Source organism: Eublepharis macularius, chromosome 3 (genome assembly GCF_028583425.1).
Source record: "Eublepharis macularius isolate TG4126 chromosome 3, MPM_Emac_v1.0, whole genome shotgun sequence".
NCBI classification, from domain to species: Eukaryota; Metazoa; Chordata; class Lepidosauria; order Squamata; family Eublepharidae; genus Eublepharis; species Eublepharis macularius.
In genome coordinates this window covers 97,262,385-97,275,930 of record NC_072792.1, presented here as the reverse complement: position 1 = coordinate 97,275,930, position 13,546 = coordinate 97,262,385, and the positions used below count along the sequence as shown (strand labels likewise).

Here is a 13,546-nt window from a genome sequence, read left to right as displayed (position 1 = left end):
GAGGTAACTATAGACTTTTACGTACTGTGAGAAAGTGAATTTAGTGAAAGAACATAAATATTAGACACTTTTTATGTATGCACAAAACAGTGTTTAAAGTATAAATAATACTTCAGATACAAAAGCCTTATTATAAAACCAGTTACGTTTGCTTAAGGGCAAAACCCATCCACACAAACTTTTGAAAGAAAGAAAACACCAAGTGAAAGGTTCTTTTTGTTTTTTCTTTTTAGAAAAAGCTCCCTCATGGGCAGAAACCACACCTCCACAGGAAAATCTCTTGTAAACATGTTACAAACTCACCATTCATACAACTTTTGCTACAATTGGAAACAATTCTGATTAAACAGAACAGGGTCAAATCCTAAAACTGACAGCTTAGAAGCCATTCATTGTAAATTTCTGGATGTTGTTTACATTTGTGGCTGCTTTTGTTGGGGGAGAGCCAGGAAACTCTTGGATCAGTGTTCCAGTGTAAATTATTCCTTTACTACAGTTACACAATGCCAGATAGAACCTTAAAATCACACATTCTCACTTGAGAAAGGCAGTGTCCCAGTCTTCACTGTATGGCAGTATAGGCAGGTTTGCTCACTTTTCCTGCCAGAGTTCTTATGCCTTTAACATTGGAAAACCAAAATTCAACAGATGAAATGGCTGGAAAAGCTTTACCTGCTGGATTTCTGTCAACAATGCAACTAAAAGCACAGGACCCCAGCAGCAATGACTGGCAACTCTGGGAATTAATTACTTGTTTAATCTGATGTCAAGGACAGTATGAAATATTTTGAGTCCTGGATTAGCTGACTAACACTTGCAAAGCCCTCTCTGGTGGTCTTTGGAGAAGTCTGCTGCTGCTGCTGCTGCTGTGTGTGTGTGTGTGTGAGTGTGTGTGTAGTTTTATTGGTTTTAAAGCTATTTGTATTTTAAATTATTATACCGGTTGTAATCCACCCTGAGCCTGCTGATGCAGGAAGGGTGGAATATAAATAAATAAATAAATAAATAAATAAATAAATAAATAAATAAATAAATAAATATCTCTTGCATGCAGCCCAGTAGGTGTAATATGGATACAATGTGTAGGGCACTTGTACCCTCAGGGCAGAGTTAAAGAGGGCTTTGATTATGCTGACTACCTTATTGGTCTTTATCTTGAGAAAGGAAAATGGCAGAGGATATGGAGAGATTTAAGGGAGGAGTTAAGATCTGCCAGAATTCAGAAATGCTGCAAAAAGTTTTTTATATCGCTATCTATATCATTGTGTGTGTGTGCACGCGCGCGCGCGTGTATATATATATACACATATATATGTGTGTGTGTGTGTATATATATATATATATATATATATATATATGGGGAACACACACACACACGTTCCCCATGCAGCAGTGAAATAACACAATACTTAGAAAGCAATGAGCAAAAGTATTTTGAACTAGAATTTAGAAAATATTTTCAAAACTTTTCTAATTTATATCACAATTGTCTAATTGTCTAACCTAATTTATTGTTTAAAGGAACTTATTTAAAACTCCTAAAGTTACCAAAGATGTAAATTTCATCTGTTGTCATTCAAAGATTTGGGAACACGCAAGCTAGAAGGTAAGGTATTATAACCACAAAAGCTGCTGCTGCTGGTGGTGGTGGTGGTTAAGGTTCCATAATAGAACAAATAAAGGGAAAATCAGCAAAACAAGAGTAGATTTAAGGAAAGGTTGAGCTGGAGATTCTTATTTCCTTGCTTACTATTGGTATCTTCTTTGATACCCTGTCTCACATTTTGAGAAACATTACGCCCCCAGACTTACCTGGGGCACCCAGTTGCAGCCTGATAGGCATGGAGGGTGCGCGCAGCATGTGCAGCTGCCATGTCCCATGGCTCCTAGCAGCTCCCCTTGCAGGGCAGTGCTTAGCACCCTGCAGCCTCCTGTGGGGAGTCACATGTCACCAAGTTCAAATCCCCAGCTGGCCAATTAAGGTTAGCCAGACAGGTTGCTCAGGGGCAGGGTTAGGTGACAAACCTGAGAGGTGCAGTTTCCTCTCAGGTCCACTGCCATTTGAGGAGGGGCTGGCCATGCCCTGTGTCACTCGGCTCATGGCTGGCACCAAGTCTGGAGCAGCTGCAAGCAACCAAAGGGATTGGTGGTGGCTGCAGCAGCTTGGTGGCAATGATAACTCAGTGGTGGCTGAAGCGGCAGTACGGAGGCACAGCCGAGATCAAGGCGGCCCACTCAGCTGCAAAGGAAGTGGTGTGGCAGTGGGAAGGCAGCGAGGCCAGCAGTACAGCAGTGCTGCTAGAGTGGGGCAGTGCGGCCAGGGGGAAATGGTCCTGTGGGGTCTGAAGGGCACAAGCTTGCCAGGCCCATTGCATGGTTCCTTTTCCTTACCAAGTAGGAAAGGTGCTGCCATGCTGCCCAAGAGGGGATTGAAGGTTGCACCTTCTAGGTACCATCAGCAGCCAGATCACCCCATAAGGCCACTACGGATGATGACCATAGGGGGGCACCCTTTGGATGTGGGCGGTCTTGGGTCTTGCTGCCTGTACCCCATCTTGTGTGTACCATGGGCTGGGACAGCCAGGTGATTGCTCCCCTGGGTTTCCTGGCTCTGTTCAAGTGGGGGGGGGGCAGCCAGGGGTGCAAGTGCCCAACAAACCGGGGGAAGGTACACTCACCAGGGGATTTCTTGGGCCTTGGGGCTCCTCTCTGAGAAAGTGGAGCAACTTGGAGCCTCTGGGTTCAGTTCAGCTGCTGCTGTTCCAGAGCTTGTTGATGGCCCCTCCAGGCAATTAGTAAGGATGCCAGGGGCGGAAAGCCTTCTAAAGGATGATAGCTAGTGTGATTGCTCAGTGGCAGGTCCAGCCTGGGTTGGGTCTGGTATTTTGAGGAACCTTACTTTTTAGAGCCATTTCCTATCTCGGTGGCTGTGGTTGTGAGGAGGGAGAAACTCAGGGACAAGTGTGTTAGATTCTGAGGCAATAACCAGGAGGTAGTGCCAGTCTTGAACAGGCAGTCCTCTGCTCTGAGTGGGTCATGTGCTTGGCGCACAGATTTGTGCTGGTCTTTCTCTGCTAACTTTTCATTCTCAGCCTGGTACATAACAGGTACAGGTAACAGCACATTGAACATCTTGTCTTGATTCTGGATGAAGAAGTTCTTTAGCTTGGCCCCAGCTGCATGTCACACTCCAGACGCATTTTCAGAGGACCTGTGGGATCTTGGGAACTGACCCAAATGCAGGGAGTATTCAACTTGGTCACTTCCTCCACTCTATGGTCCTACTCTGCAACTACGTCCAGTTTCTTGGCATTTGCTGCCAGTTCTGGGGCATGGCCTACTGGCCTACCTCATGGACCATGGTCCTGCAGTACCTGGCCCATCTGAAGGAGCAGGGCTTTGCCCCCAAGACCATGAGCTCCCACTTTGCTGCCATCTCCTTCTTCAGCAAGGCCTATGGCTACCCCGACTCATGTGACTCTGTTGCAGCTTGGTGGGCTCTGGATGGTGCCCCTCTCCCCAGACCAGTGTCGTTCCATAGCCTTGGCAATACTCTCTAGTATCTTGCAGCAGCTTCCAGGTTTTTGCCAGTCTGCTTTTGAGTTACAGCTATCTACCATTTCCTTCCTGGTGGCCTTTTAGAGGACATTCCACATGAGGGAGCAGGTCTCTAACTTCCTTAGGGATTCCTCTGTGTGGGCCTTGGGGAGCCAAGATGTTTTGATGTTGGCAGCTAGGATCTGCATCACCCTCTGGCATTCCAAGACCAACCAAAGAGGGTAAGGAGAACACATCCACACGAGGGCCGCAGCTAACACTGCATTGTGCCTGGTTTCTGGCTACCATGGCCTACCTTGCCATCTGCCCTCAGCACTCAGGTCCTTTTCTCATACATGCAGACTGCTCCTCCATGACATGGTTCCAGTTCTCTTGCCTTCTCAGGTCCTGCCTGGTGGTGGCCATTTTACCACCCAAAGAGTTTAGAACTCACTCCTTCAGGATAGGGGCTGCCACTGTGGTGGCATACCTCAGCCTTCCGTCATCCTGGATTCAGGCTATTGGGAGATGGAGGTCTAGAGATCACAGGACCTACATTCATCCAAAGTTGAGGGAAGCCTACTAATGGCTCCTCTTTTGGTAGTTCCTGCAGGTTGGCGCAAATTGATATGGATTTATGGGCATAGCTTCATTCACTGGACTGGCATCTATGCATCATCCTCTGGATGGGGTTGGCAGCTGGGACTGAAGGGAGCCATTGATGTCACCTAGATTAGCATCAAAGGGATGCTTTGGGACTTCATCATGCCAGGCATCGTGGCCTCCTGGATGCCCTGGTCATGCAATAGGGGGTGAATGACTTGAGCACAAGGCAGGGATTGGTTTTGAGGCTCTCCATGATGGTTGACCTGGAATTCCTCCGCAGACACTTTCCTCGGATGCATCTGCTCTGTATGACTTGCTTGAGCAGGGTTCATGGTGTGGGGCTGCTGGCCCAGACATGGTGGATCGGGCAAGGCAGAAGTTGGCCAGGGCAGTGGAGCAGTTTGTGGAGGCAACGGGGTGCACTGATTCCACACCTGGACATATATTTCTGGTTGAGGGCTTTATATCGTCCGAATGATTTGCACCTGTCCAGCTGGGGACAGGACATTTGGTTGCAGGACATTTGGGATGGCCTGCAATTGGTTGCAGCTTTAGGAGCCTTGGAGGGAGCCATTTTGAGGGGTCATCAGCTGACAGGCAGGTCAACCGATGTGTGAATCTGGCCCCTATGCATCACCAGTGCTCCACAAGCTGTGAACCAGTAAAGTTGTGGACTCTTAATTCCAGCTAAAGTTGTTTTGTGTATTCTATCACGTTGCCTTCACCCCCTCCCACCTATCAGCACTGGACCTACAATATGGGGTTTAGTAAATAAAAAAAAATCCAGGGACTTACCTGTCAGTCGGCTAGAAAGTTCAGCAGAGAGGGAGGTCATTCCACTAGCTCTTCCGGGTGAAATTGGTGTTGCTGTATGAACTGATGGAGTTGCAATTGGTCCCAGATATTGATAAGATGGATCATAAGGCCAAGGGGGAGATGGCTGAAGTTGCCTTGTATCTAAATGAAAAAGAGGGACAAGAAGGGTCATTTTTATAATGCCATACTGTGATCAAATGTTATGCCTTAGAGCAAGGGTAGAGTGTTTTCATTGCCTGGTGGACCACCTGGTGCCTATTGGTTGGCAGAATTCTTGCAAAACATGCTGGACCACAGTTTGTGAGGCTATAAAGCAAGAGTGCAGCCACAGGATTGCTTAAGAGATTTGTTATATATTTAAGAAATCCTGAATATGAATCTATGGTTTGTAAATTGAAAACACATTGGTTCTAAAAACACACACATTGATTCTAATTTTTAAAAACAGGCCTTGCAAGAGTGAAGTTAGCCATCCCCCGCATGTTAATGTTACACATTCTTGAAAGCAACTGCATTTTGTCCTGCATTCCCTTTGCCAGGAAGTCTTCAGATGAATCACTCATTTAAAAATATTGTTTCCTTATTTTTGGATATCATTTAAATTTTAATCCTGTGACGCTTTCAGATCAATCACTTTGAGAGTTTTGAAGGGATAAAGGCTGCATGCCTGCATTCATTTCTCCAAGATGCAGTCATGCAGCAAGCAGCATAGTTCTTTGCAGATATATTTCTTTATTTTGATGGGGATTTCCTGCTCAAAATAACCATGCCACCCAGTCCAACTGATGAAGCACAGATCTCTGCTGAAGAGGGCAGCATACAATTCTTATCTATTTAGCTGCATTTATTATATGTATCATTTCACAAATATTACTAAGTTCCCATCTGGAATTCTAAGAAACATTGAAGTAGCATTAATATCTGAATCCATTGTGACTTTGTAGCTGTGTGTTTCTTTTGACACAGTTTTGAGAAAACATGCCTGATTTAAAATTTGCTGATATCAGCTATAAAAAGCTATGGTTTGTGGGGCCACGGGGTGAGAGCAGATGGTAGTGCTTTGGGTGGTGGCTTGGCCCAGCCTAGACTGCTCCTTCTGGCTTAACGTGACCCAACGGGAGCCTATCAACAGGCTGGGACCTGGCCAGCTAATCAGGAGTGACTGGCCAGGCCAGGCGGCATGCCCTGTGCCTTTTTACTGCTCAGCCACCTGGGCCGTCTTGTGTTTTGCCACAAGCCAGAGATTGGATGCATCTCCGCTATTCTGGCTTTGTGGATCCTTGGTGCTTCAGAATTCTTTGGCAGCATCTTCAGTGGTGGTTGGCTCTTTTTGAATGCTTTTGGTAGCATCTCAGTGGTGGTGATTCAGCAGTAGCAATCTGCCAGCAATCCGATGGCAGCTCAGCAGCATCTCCTGAGGCCCAGTGGTGGTGGCTAGTGGGACAACTGTGGCTGTGGCAGGGCAACAGTGGCATGGCAGTGACTCTGGAGACACTGTGGCGGTGAGTGGCCCTGTGCAGCAGTGAGGTCCTGGCTGGGGCAGTGGCAAGTGAGGGCAAGCCGGGCAGAGGGGAGTGACAGCTTGAAGCCAGCATGCCATTTGGAGAGAGGAAACCCTCTTCCTTTTAATTGCTTGCCAGCATGCCATCCAGCAAGGCCAGTGGGGCTGATTTCTGGTGGTCCTCTGCCCCCTGTTGGACCTTTATCTCAACAGAGAGGCTGCCTCCTTCCTCTGGAAAGGGGTTTCTAGGGGTTTCTGAATTCCTTTCAAGGGTCCCAGGGTAGCCACCACATCTGGCAACCTCAAATCCACCAGGGACTTGCCAGAGGTGGTGGCCACCGAGGTAGCCAAGGAGCTTGCTATGGGGCATATTGCTGGCCCTTTTGCAAGCCCACTTCTCCCCAACAGCTGGGGTTCCTCATTGGGGGTGATTCTGATTGCCTTGAGCTCCTTGAAGCGCAGGATGCAAATACAATGGGTTGGATCCAGCCAGCTTTCTCGCTGATGAAAAAGAGTGGAGGGCCACCTTTAACCACCCAAGAATGCAGAGGCTGTAATTAATGTATAATAATGCATTTCTTACATTTCCTCCCCCCCCCCAATTTAAATGTGATTAAAATAATGGGATATAGACATCATTGGTATTTCTTGTATTCAGTTTCAGAAAGGTTTAAAAAGAGGTTCAAGACACCAAGTGTGGGATCTTCATGATGATTCTCAGAGCTTCTTATTGCCACCAAAGCTCTACATCCCACCCACCCCATTAGCAAGTTCCATCCATTTTTTGCCTTTCATGGTGTGAGAAAATATAAGTAAACAGTTAATTATGGCAATAAAACACTCGAGGGTGCGAATTAAAGCACAATAATTCAGTGTGTGCTTAGTTAGATACAAGTTCTCAGCTTCCAGCCTCATGCTGAACAAGCTATTAGATGCAAAGCACTGTACCACCATTCATGCCCCATCTTGTTTTACAGCCACAAAAATGTAGTGTTTGGCTTCTTAAAAAACATAATTAAGCAATGCACATGTTGCATAACATTTAATAGTTTCATATAATAAGCTCTGGTTTTTAAAAAAGACTCCACAAGTTGGGGAAATGAAACTGCACTACATGCTGTCGCGTGTCTTTGCTAGTGCATGGCACACTGGAAGACCAGAGCAGTAACTGGAAGAAGAGTATCTTAGGCTACTGCTGCTATCTAAGCCAGCTTTTATATTGACCAGAAGGTGGCACCAGAGAGCTTTTTGCAGAAGCTTCTCAGTCACTAGCCCATATTCGCATGGCTCCAATTCTTTGCCTAACCAATACTTTCTCAATACGACAGTTTTTTGAGCAGAGTGTGCTTTGGTCAGAAAAGGGAAAAATATCTAACAAAGGAAATAGGATAAACCAGAAAGGTTGTGAAAACAACAACAACAACTAAATTTAATGCAATATGCAAATAATAACCAATTCAATTGCGTGCATAAGGCACCACACAAATTATTTAATACAGCAACTGAAAAACAGAATACAGATATCCACATACAAAGAATCTAAACAAAATGCCATATGTGTTACCGCAAATAGACTTCATCTGTGGCTTACACTGTAAAAATAATTAGTACAGCCACATCCTACTCACACAGTGGAAAACTATAATAAACCTCAAGGGTCAGTTAAATAACCAAATTAAAAACTTGAAATATGTTATAAACTCCCTATTACAAAACACTAGTCTTCAATCATTTTATCAACATCTGTATATCACTGGTCAAAATAGCAGCACCAATATACACCAAACTATTTATTTATTTATTTATTTAATTTGTTTGTTTGTTTAAATTTGTATTCCGCCCTCCCTGCACCAGCAGGCTCAGGGCGAGTCACATTTATAGACATTAAAATTACAAGCACAATTTAAAACATAATAAATACAATATAAATATTTTAAAATAAACACAAGCAGCACAAACAGTTCATTAATCCATTTCCAACTGTCACTAAAAATAATTAAAGAAGAAAGAGACTTTTTTTTTGAAGGTGGATGTTCTAATAGGGGGGCCCGTTCTACCCTATTTCGGCTGGTGGGGGCCCTACCCAGCATCAACCAATGCCTGGCGGAACAGCTCTGTCTTACAGGCCCAGCGGAATGATAACAAATCCCACCAGATCCTGGTTTCATTAGACAGAGCATTCCACCAGGTTGGAGCCAGGACTGAGGGAGGTTGATGGTAGGCGGGCCTCCCTGGGGCCAGGGATCATTAGTACCGCCTGAATCACTGTAGTTATGTTGTGGGTTGAGAGATACAGGGCAAGTGGCCTGGTCCGCCGAAGATGGAAGAAAGAAGACCAGGCAACTGCAGCTACCTGAGCCTCCATATTCAAGGAGGCATCCAGGATCATTCCCAGGCTCCTGACTCTCGGGGCCGGTACAAGTTCCGCCCCATTGAGAACAGGAAGCCAGGGCCCCAAATCTACGCACCCGCGACTCAAATACAGGATCTCCGTCTTTGTGGGATTTAATTCCAGTTATTTGGTAACTAATACCAAATAACTTCCAACGTAATTACCAAATGCCACCATAGCTACCGAATGGGGGTAGTGTACTGGACAACTACCCCTCTATGGTCAGGTCTCACAGTGTGAAATCTCCCAGTACTTAAAACATCTGGCTTCAGCAAAAATCTGGCTGAAGTTGGAGTATATTAATTTTTTCAGAGCACTTGTAATCTGACAGCATAGCTCTTTGATCTAAACATTACTCAAGGACTGCTGCAGGCATTGTATTCAACCTACCCAATTTCACCCTCTATTTGTACAGCCCCACCAACTGCCTCCGTCTGATGCTGCTGCTGCGTACTGGCTGTTTTATTGGGAAGTGAGCAAGAGACAGCTTTTTCTAGGATGGAAAGCCACCAAGTGCTAAACATGACCATGACTATGACCCTACTAAGCTTTGGAAATTTTACAACCTAAACTGGTTGAGGTAGTTGTCATTTTAAAAGCATAGTTTGCTGATTGACAGTCAAATTAGATTAGTGATTTGTTGACTGCTGCAGTAATTGTTCCATTGGCAGTTAAGATGTAGCCAGGATAGTCAGAGAATGCACAGGCAGACCTCTATCATTTAAAACGTACCATTTGACCCAACAGTCTCTCTCTATCACTCTTCCTTAAGAATATGTAGTCAGGTTTTCCAGATGTGTCCTTCCCTGTGCGTGTCCTCTAACAAGAAGCAAAGAAGGTGTGTGCCTTTATGCAGGTGCATGTATTAGTTTATTTTCAACTAGCATGGTTTCAATTTCAGCCAATGGGACTTTAAGAGACATTATAAAAACAAAGAGCAGTATAAAACTGACTAATGAATATACTTCTACCTTGCTCCAGCTATAAATAAAATCTCTTTTCACAATTATGCAGACATTTTTATTGTAGTTCCTCTACTTACTGAAATATGCATTCTATGTGAGCAAGAAATCTTGTTATTTTAGATTAGTGTAGTGGAGAGCCAGTTTGGTGTAGTAGTTAAGAGCAGTGGGACTCTAATCTGGAGAACCGGGTTTGATTCCCCACTCCTCCACTTGAAGCCAGCTGGGTGACCTTGGGTCAGTCACAGCTTCTTGGAGCTCTCTCAGCCCCACCCACCTCACAGGGTGATTGTTGTGAGGATAATAACAACACACTTTGTAAACCACTCTGAGTGGCGTTAAGTTGTCCTGAAGGGTGGTATATAAATAGAATGTTGTTGTTGTTATACACTATGCGAACATTTTTTAAAAGCCCCTCTTTTTTCTTTTTGGGATTTTTTTGCCTACCCCTGGGTGGCCTCCCTATACAGATTTTTTTCAACATTAGATACCTGATGATATGCTTCCATGGGCTAGACCCCACCCCTATCCATCAGAAACATGGCTGACTGCCCTGCTACTTGCAAAGGGTTTGGCTGTCAGAGAAAAATCCAATGGGAACCATTTCTTTCAGTAGGAACATTCATGAGTTACAGCTCACTTCTGCGGATATACCCTACAACTATCAGCACGCCTGCAATGAAAGAGAAGGAATAATCTGTGAATGGAAGCTTTATATGCCCAGTCAGTCTTTGGGAGCAAGGTTTGCCACATTAGAACATGAGTCCTCCGTGTGTCACTGTTAAGCAAGCATTGGATATGTGGCATTTATGAGGGCTGAATCTTACTATGATACGTGCAGCTGGAAGTATTTCTAAAAAAGGAGAAGCAGGATGTGAATCAGTGGTGAAGACAATATGCCAGTAAGAATGACAGATCTCCCTTGGAAGAGACAAGGGCAGCACATCTGAAACCCATCTCTAAAAGAGCGCCACAAAGAGCACCTCTTTCCCCCCTCCCTCCTCCGAATGTCTGCTTTCCAGAAACAAAATCTACACCAAAAGGATAAGTGGGAAGAGGCAGCATAAGTAGTAAACAGTTAATTAGCTACATGGCCGCATCAATTGGAATCCCTCAATAACATGAGTCAATCACTGCCGTTGTAAGATCCAGGAAAATTGCAAAACTGTTTTCATCAGATTCAAGCCACTGAAACCAGAAGAAATGTCTGCCAAACTTATTCTGCCAAGAAATGTAATTTCTTTATTATCCTGTCAATGGCTTTAATCTAGTTCAAAAAAGGGATTAAAAATAAATCATGGGCACTTCTGTAATTTTCCTGAATCATGGTGGTATTCACTCAATAATAGCACAATCCTAAACAGATCTTCATAACCCACTGACTTCAGTAGCATTAGAAGAACGTAACTCTGCTTAGGACGGCACTGTAAACCTTTTCCAGTGCCTTGGCCTCTCGCCACCTCCTCTTTCTCCTTCCAGCCTGAGCACTTTGGCTTAATTTTCTGTTTCACTAACTTGGCTTTCTCTGTTCCCTGATCAGCTAAGTACCATCTGTGGGTCAAGTTCTGTAAACTTAACAACGTGCTGCTGCAAGAGCTGATCACAACCTGCATTCTCAGCAAAGTTGCTGCCTTGGTGCCAATTCATCATACGGCACAGTCCTTGATAAGTGGATCACGGATTTCCCCATCCAGAACGTGACTTCTTAACACTTACTGAGAGTTTGATGATGGGTTGCTCATACACCAATTCCAACATCTCTTCCAGCCATTCTTTTCCCACAACATCTTTCTCTTTGAATAACAACATCAACTTTGAATCCTTGCCTAATGCAGCCTTTTGAAAATGGTGTAATTTTCCAGTAGCTTGATTGTTCAGTGCTTTGGAAGAGGAGGGGCTTATCAAGGAAAGGTTCATCACTGGGAGAAGCAGACACACAGTGCAAGTATTTGCTTACCTCTTAGGAACATGAGAGATGGAAAATTACAGAGCACACTGTAAAATTCCGCCCTCAGTTATTTCAGTATGAAGGGTGCTTTTCTGTGGTGCAGATCACATTGGAAATTCCTCCTATGGAGTTCTGTTTAACCCCAAGTTAAGAAGCTACTTCTTTAACTACACAGTATCTAACTCTTATGCAAATCAACCCACATGCCAAGACCCTGCTTGCAGGTCCTACTTCATGTACCCTCTCTGTTTGATTATGGTAAGCACCTACATGGGATGGGACCTTTGCTTAACTTTTCCCCTTTTCTTCTTTTGCTGATGAGCTAGAACAGTTCTCTTCCAGTAAGCTTGTGCCCTGACTACTTAAACTACAATTGAATGATGCTGTTGTTGAAGCATGGTTGTTGATGGACTCCCGCTATTTTGTTTCATTTTAAAAAAGCATTTAACTTAGATGTGGTTTTAATTTGCATGTTGACTTTTAAAGGGGTTTTCTTAGCTGCTTTGGAGACGTTGTCTCCATGGTGGGATATAAATATTCTACAAAAAATATATGATTTGATATTAGAAAATGCATATTTCCTGAGAAAGACAAAGCAGTTATTTGATTGTTCCACTGGGGCTTGCCCAGCCATGTTGAACACTGGCCAACATGTCATATGTGAGCACATCAGACATTTTTTTCTGCATAGTAGCTCCCTTGATTCACCCCCCCCCAAGTTGTGTAATTTAGTGTAATCTAGATAGCCTGGGTCTGAGCACAGCTCCTGGACTTTTTTTAAAAATTAGAGTGATTATTTTATCAATAATTATTATCAATCAGCAGCAGCAGCTTCATTTATGCCTTTTCACCAAGACTCAATGTGGATTAAAAAATAAAACAATTCAGTCAGACAGCAAAGATATCTAATGAACAAAACAATGCAGTGGAACTAGGAATGAAGAATGAGAGGACAATGCAGGCAAACAAAAAAAACCTGTCTAAGGTTGGGGGAAATCCTGGCGATTTAGAAGGAGGAGCCTGAGGAGGTGTGATTTGGGGAGGTACTGACCTCAGCGGGGGATAATGCCATATAGTCCACCCTCCCAAAGCAACCCTTTTTTCCAGGGAAACTGATCTCTTTAATAAAAGAGATCTCTTTCATTGAATTACAATTTAGAGATAAGTTGTAATTCCAGGAGATCTCTAGGCCGCACTTGGAGGTTGGCACCCCTACTAAGGCAACAAAACTGTCAATGTAGGCAAAGAATGACTACAGCAACAAATCTATAGCTTGACATATGATGCTTACCATGCTGAAGTAAAGATTACAAAGGTAGAAGCCACTGAATTGTAGTAAAAAGTGTGATGAGTACAAATCCATTGGTACTTTACTGTGCAGTGTTGCTGATTTATTATTCATAGACATGGCTACGAACTGCATTATGAACTTCAAAAACCCACAAAATTGGCGATCGCGATCTGGCAGATCGTGATTGTCCACGGCTAATGAATCAGCATTCGGAAGAAGCCTGGTTCGGTGCATTTGGCCGTGGTTTGGGAAGCCAGACAGTCAGGCGTCATCAATCAATTCCCCTGGAAATGGAGCCGGGGGAATGTCTGAACTCTGTCTGTGCTCCTTCTGTTGCCCTGGAAACCCAAATGGAAGCCCAGCTTACCTTGATCGGCAGGTCTTCCTTCCAACGATGGAGCTGCAAAGTGGTTACAAGTTGGGAGAAAACACCTGGGGGAGGGAGGGGTGTGTGTGGTGTAGCAATGGGCACTCCAATCTCATCCCCGCAAAC

At 44.3% G+C, this 13,546-nt stretch overlaps 1 protein-coding gene across 1 annotated transcript in view; it reads right to left on the bottom strand.

Annotated features, from left to right (window-relative positions):
• Positions 1–13,546, bottom strand: part of RUNX1 (RUNX family transcription factor 1) — a 270,979-nt gene that overhangs the window by 8,712 nt on the left and 248,721 nt on the right. Inside the window, exon 7 of the mRNA XM_054973938.1 lies at positions 4,939–5,100. Coding sequence (XP_054829913.1) covers positions 4,939–5,100 — 162 coding nt within the window. The remainder of the gene's footprint in view (positions 1–4,938; positions 5,101–13,546) is intronic.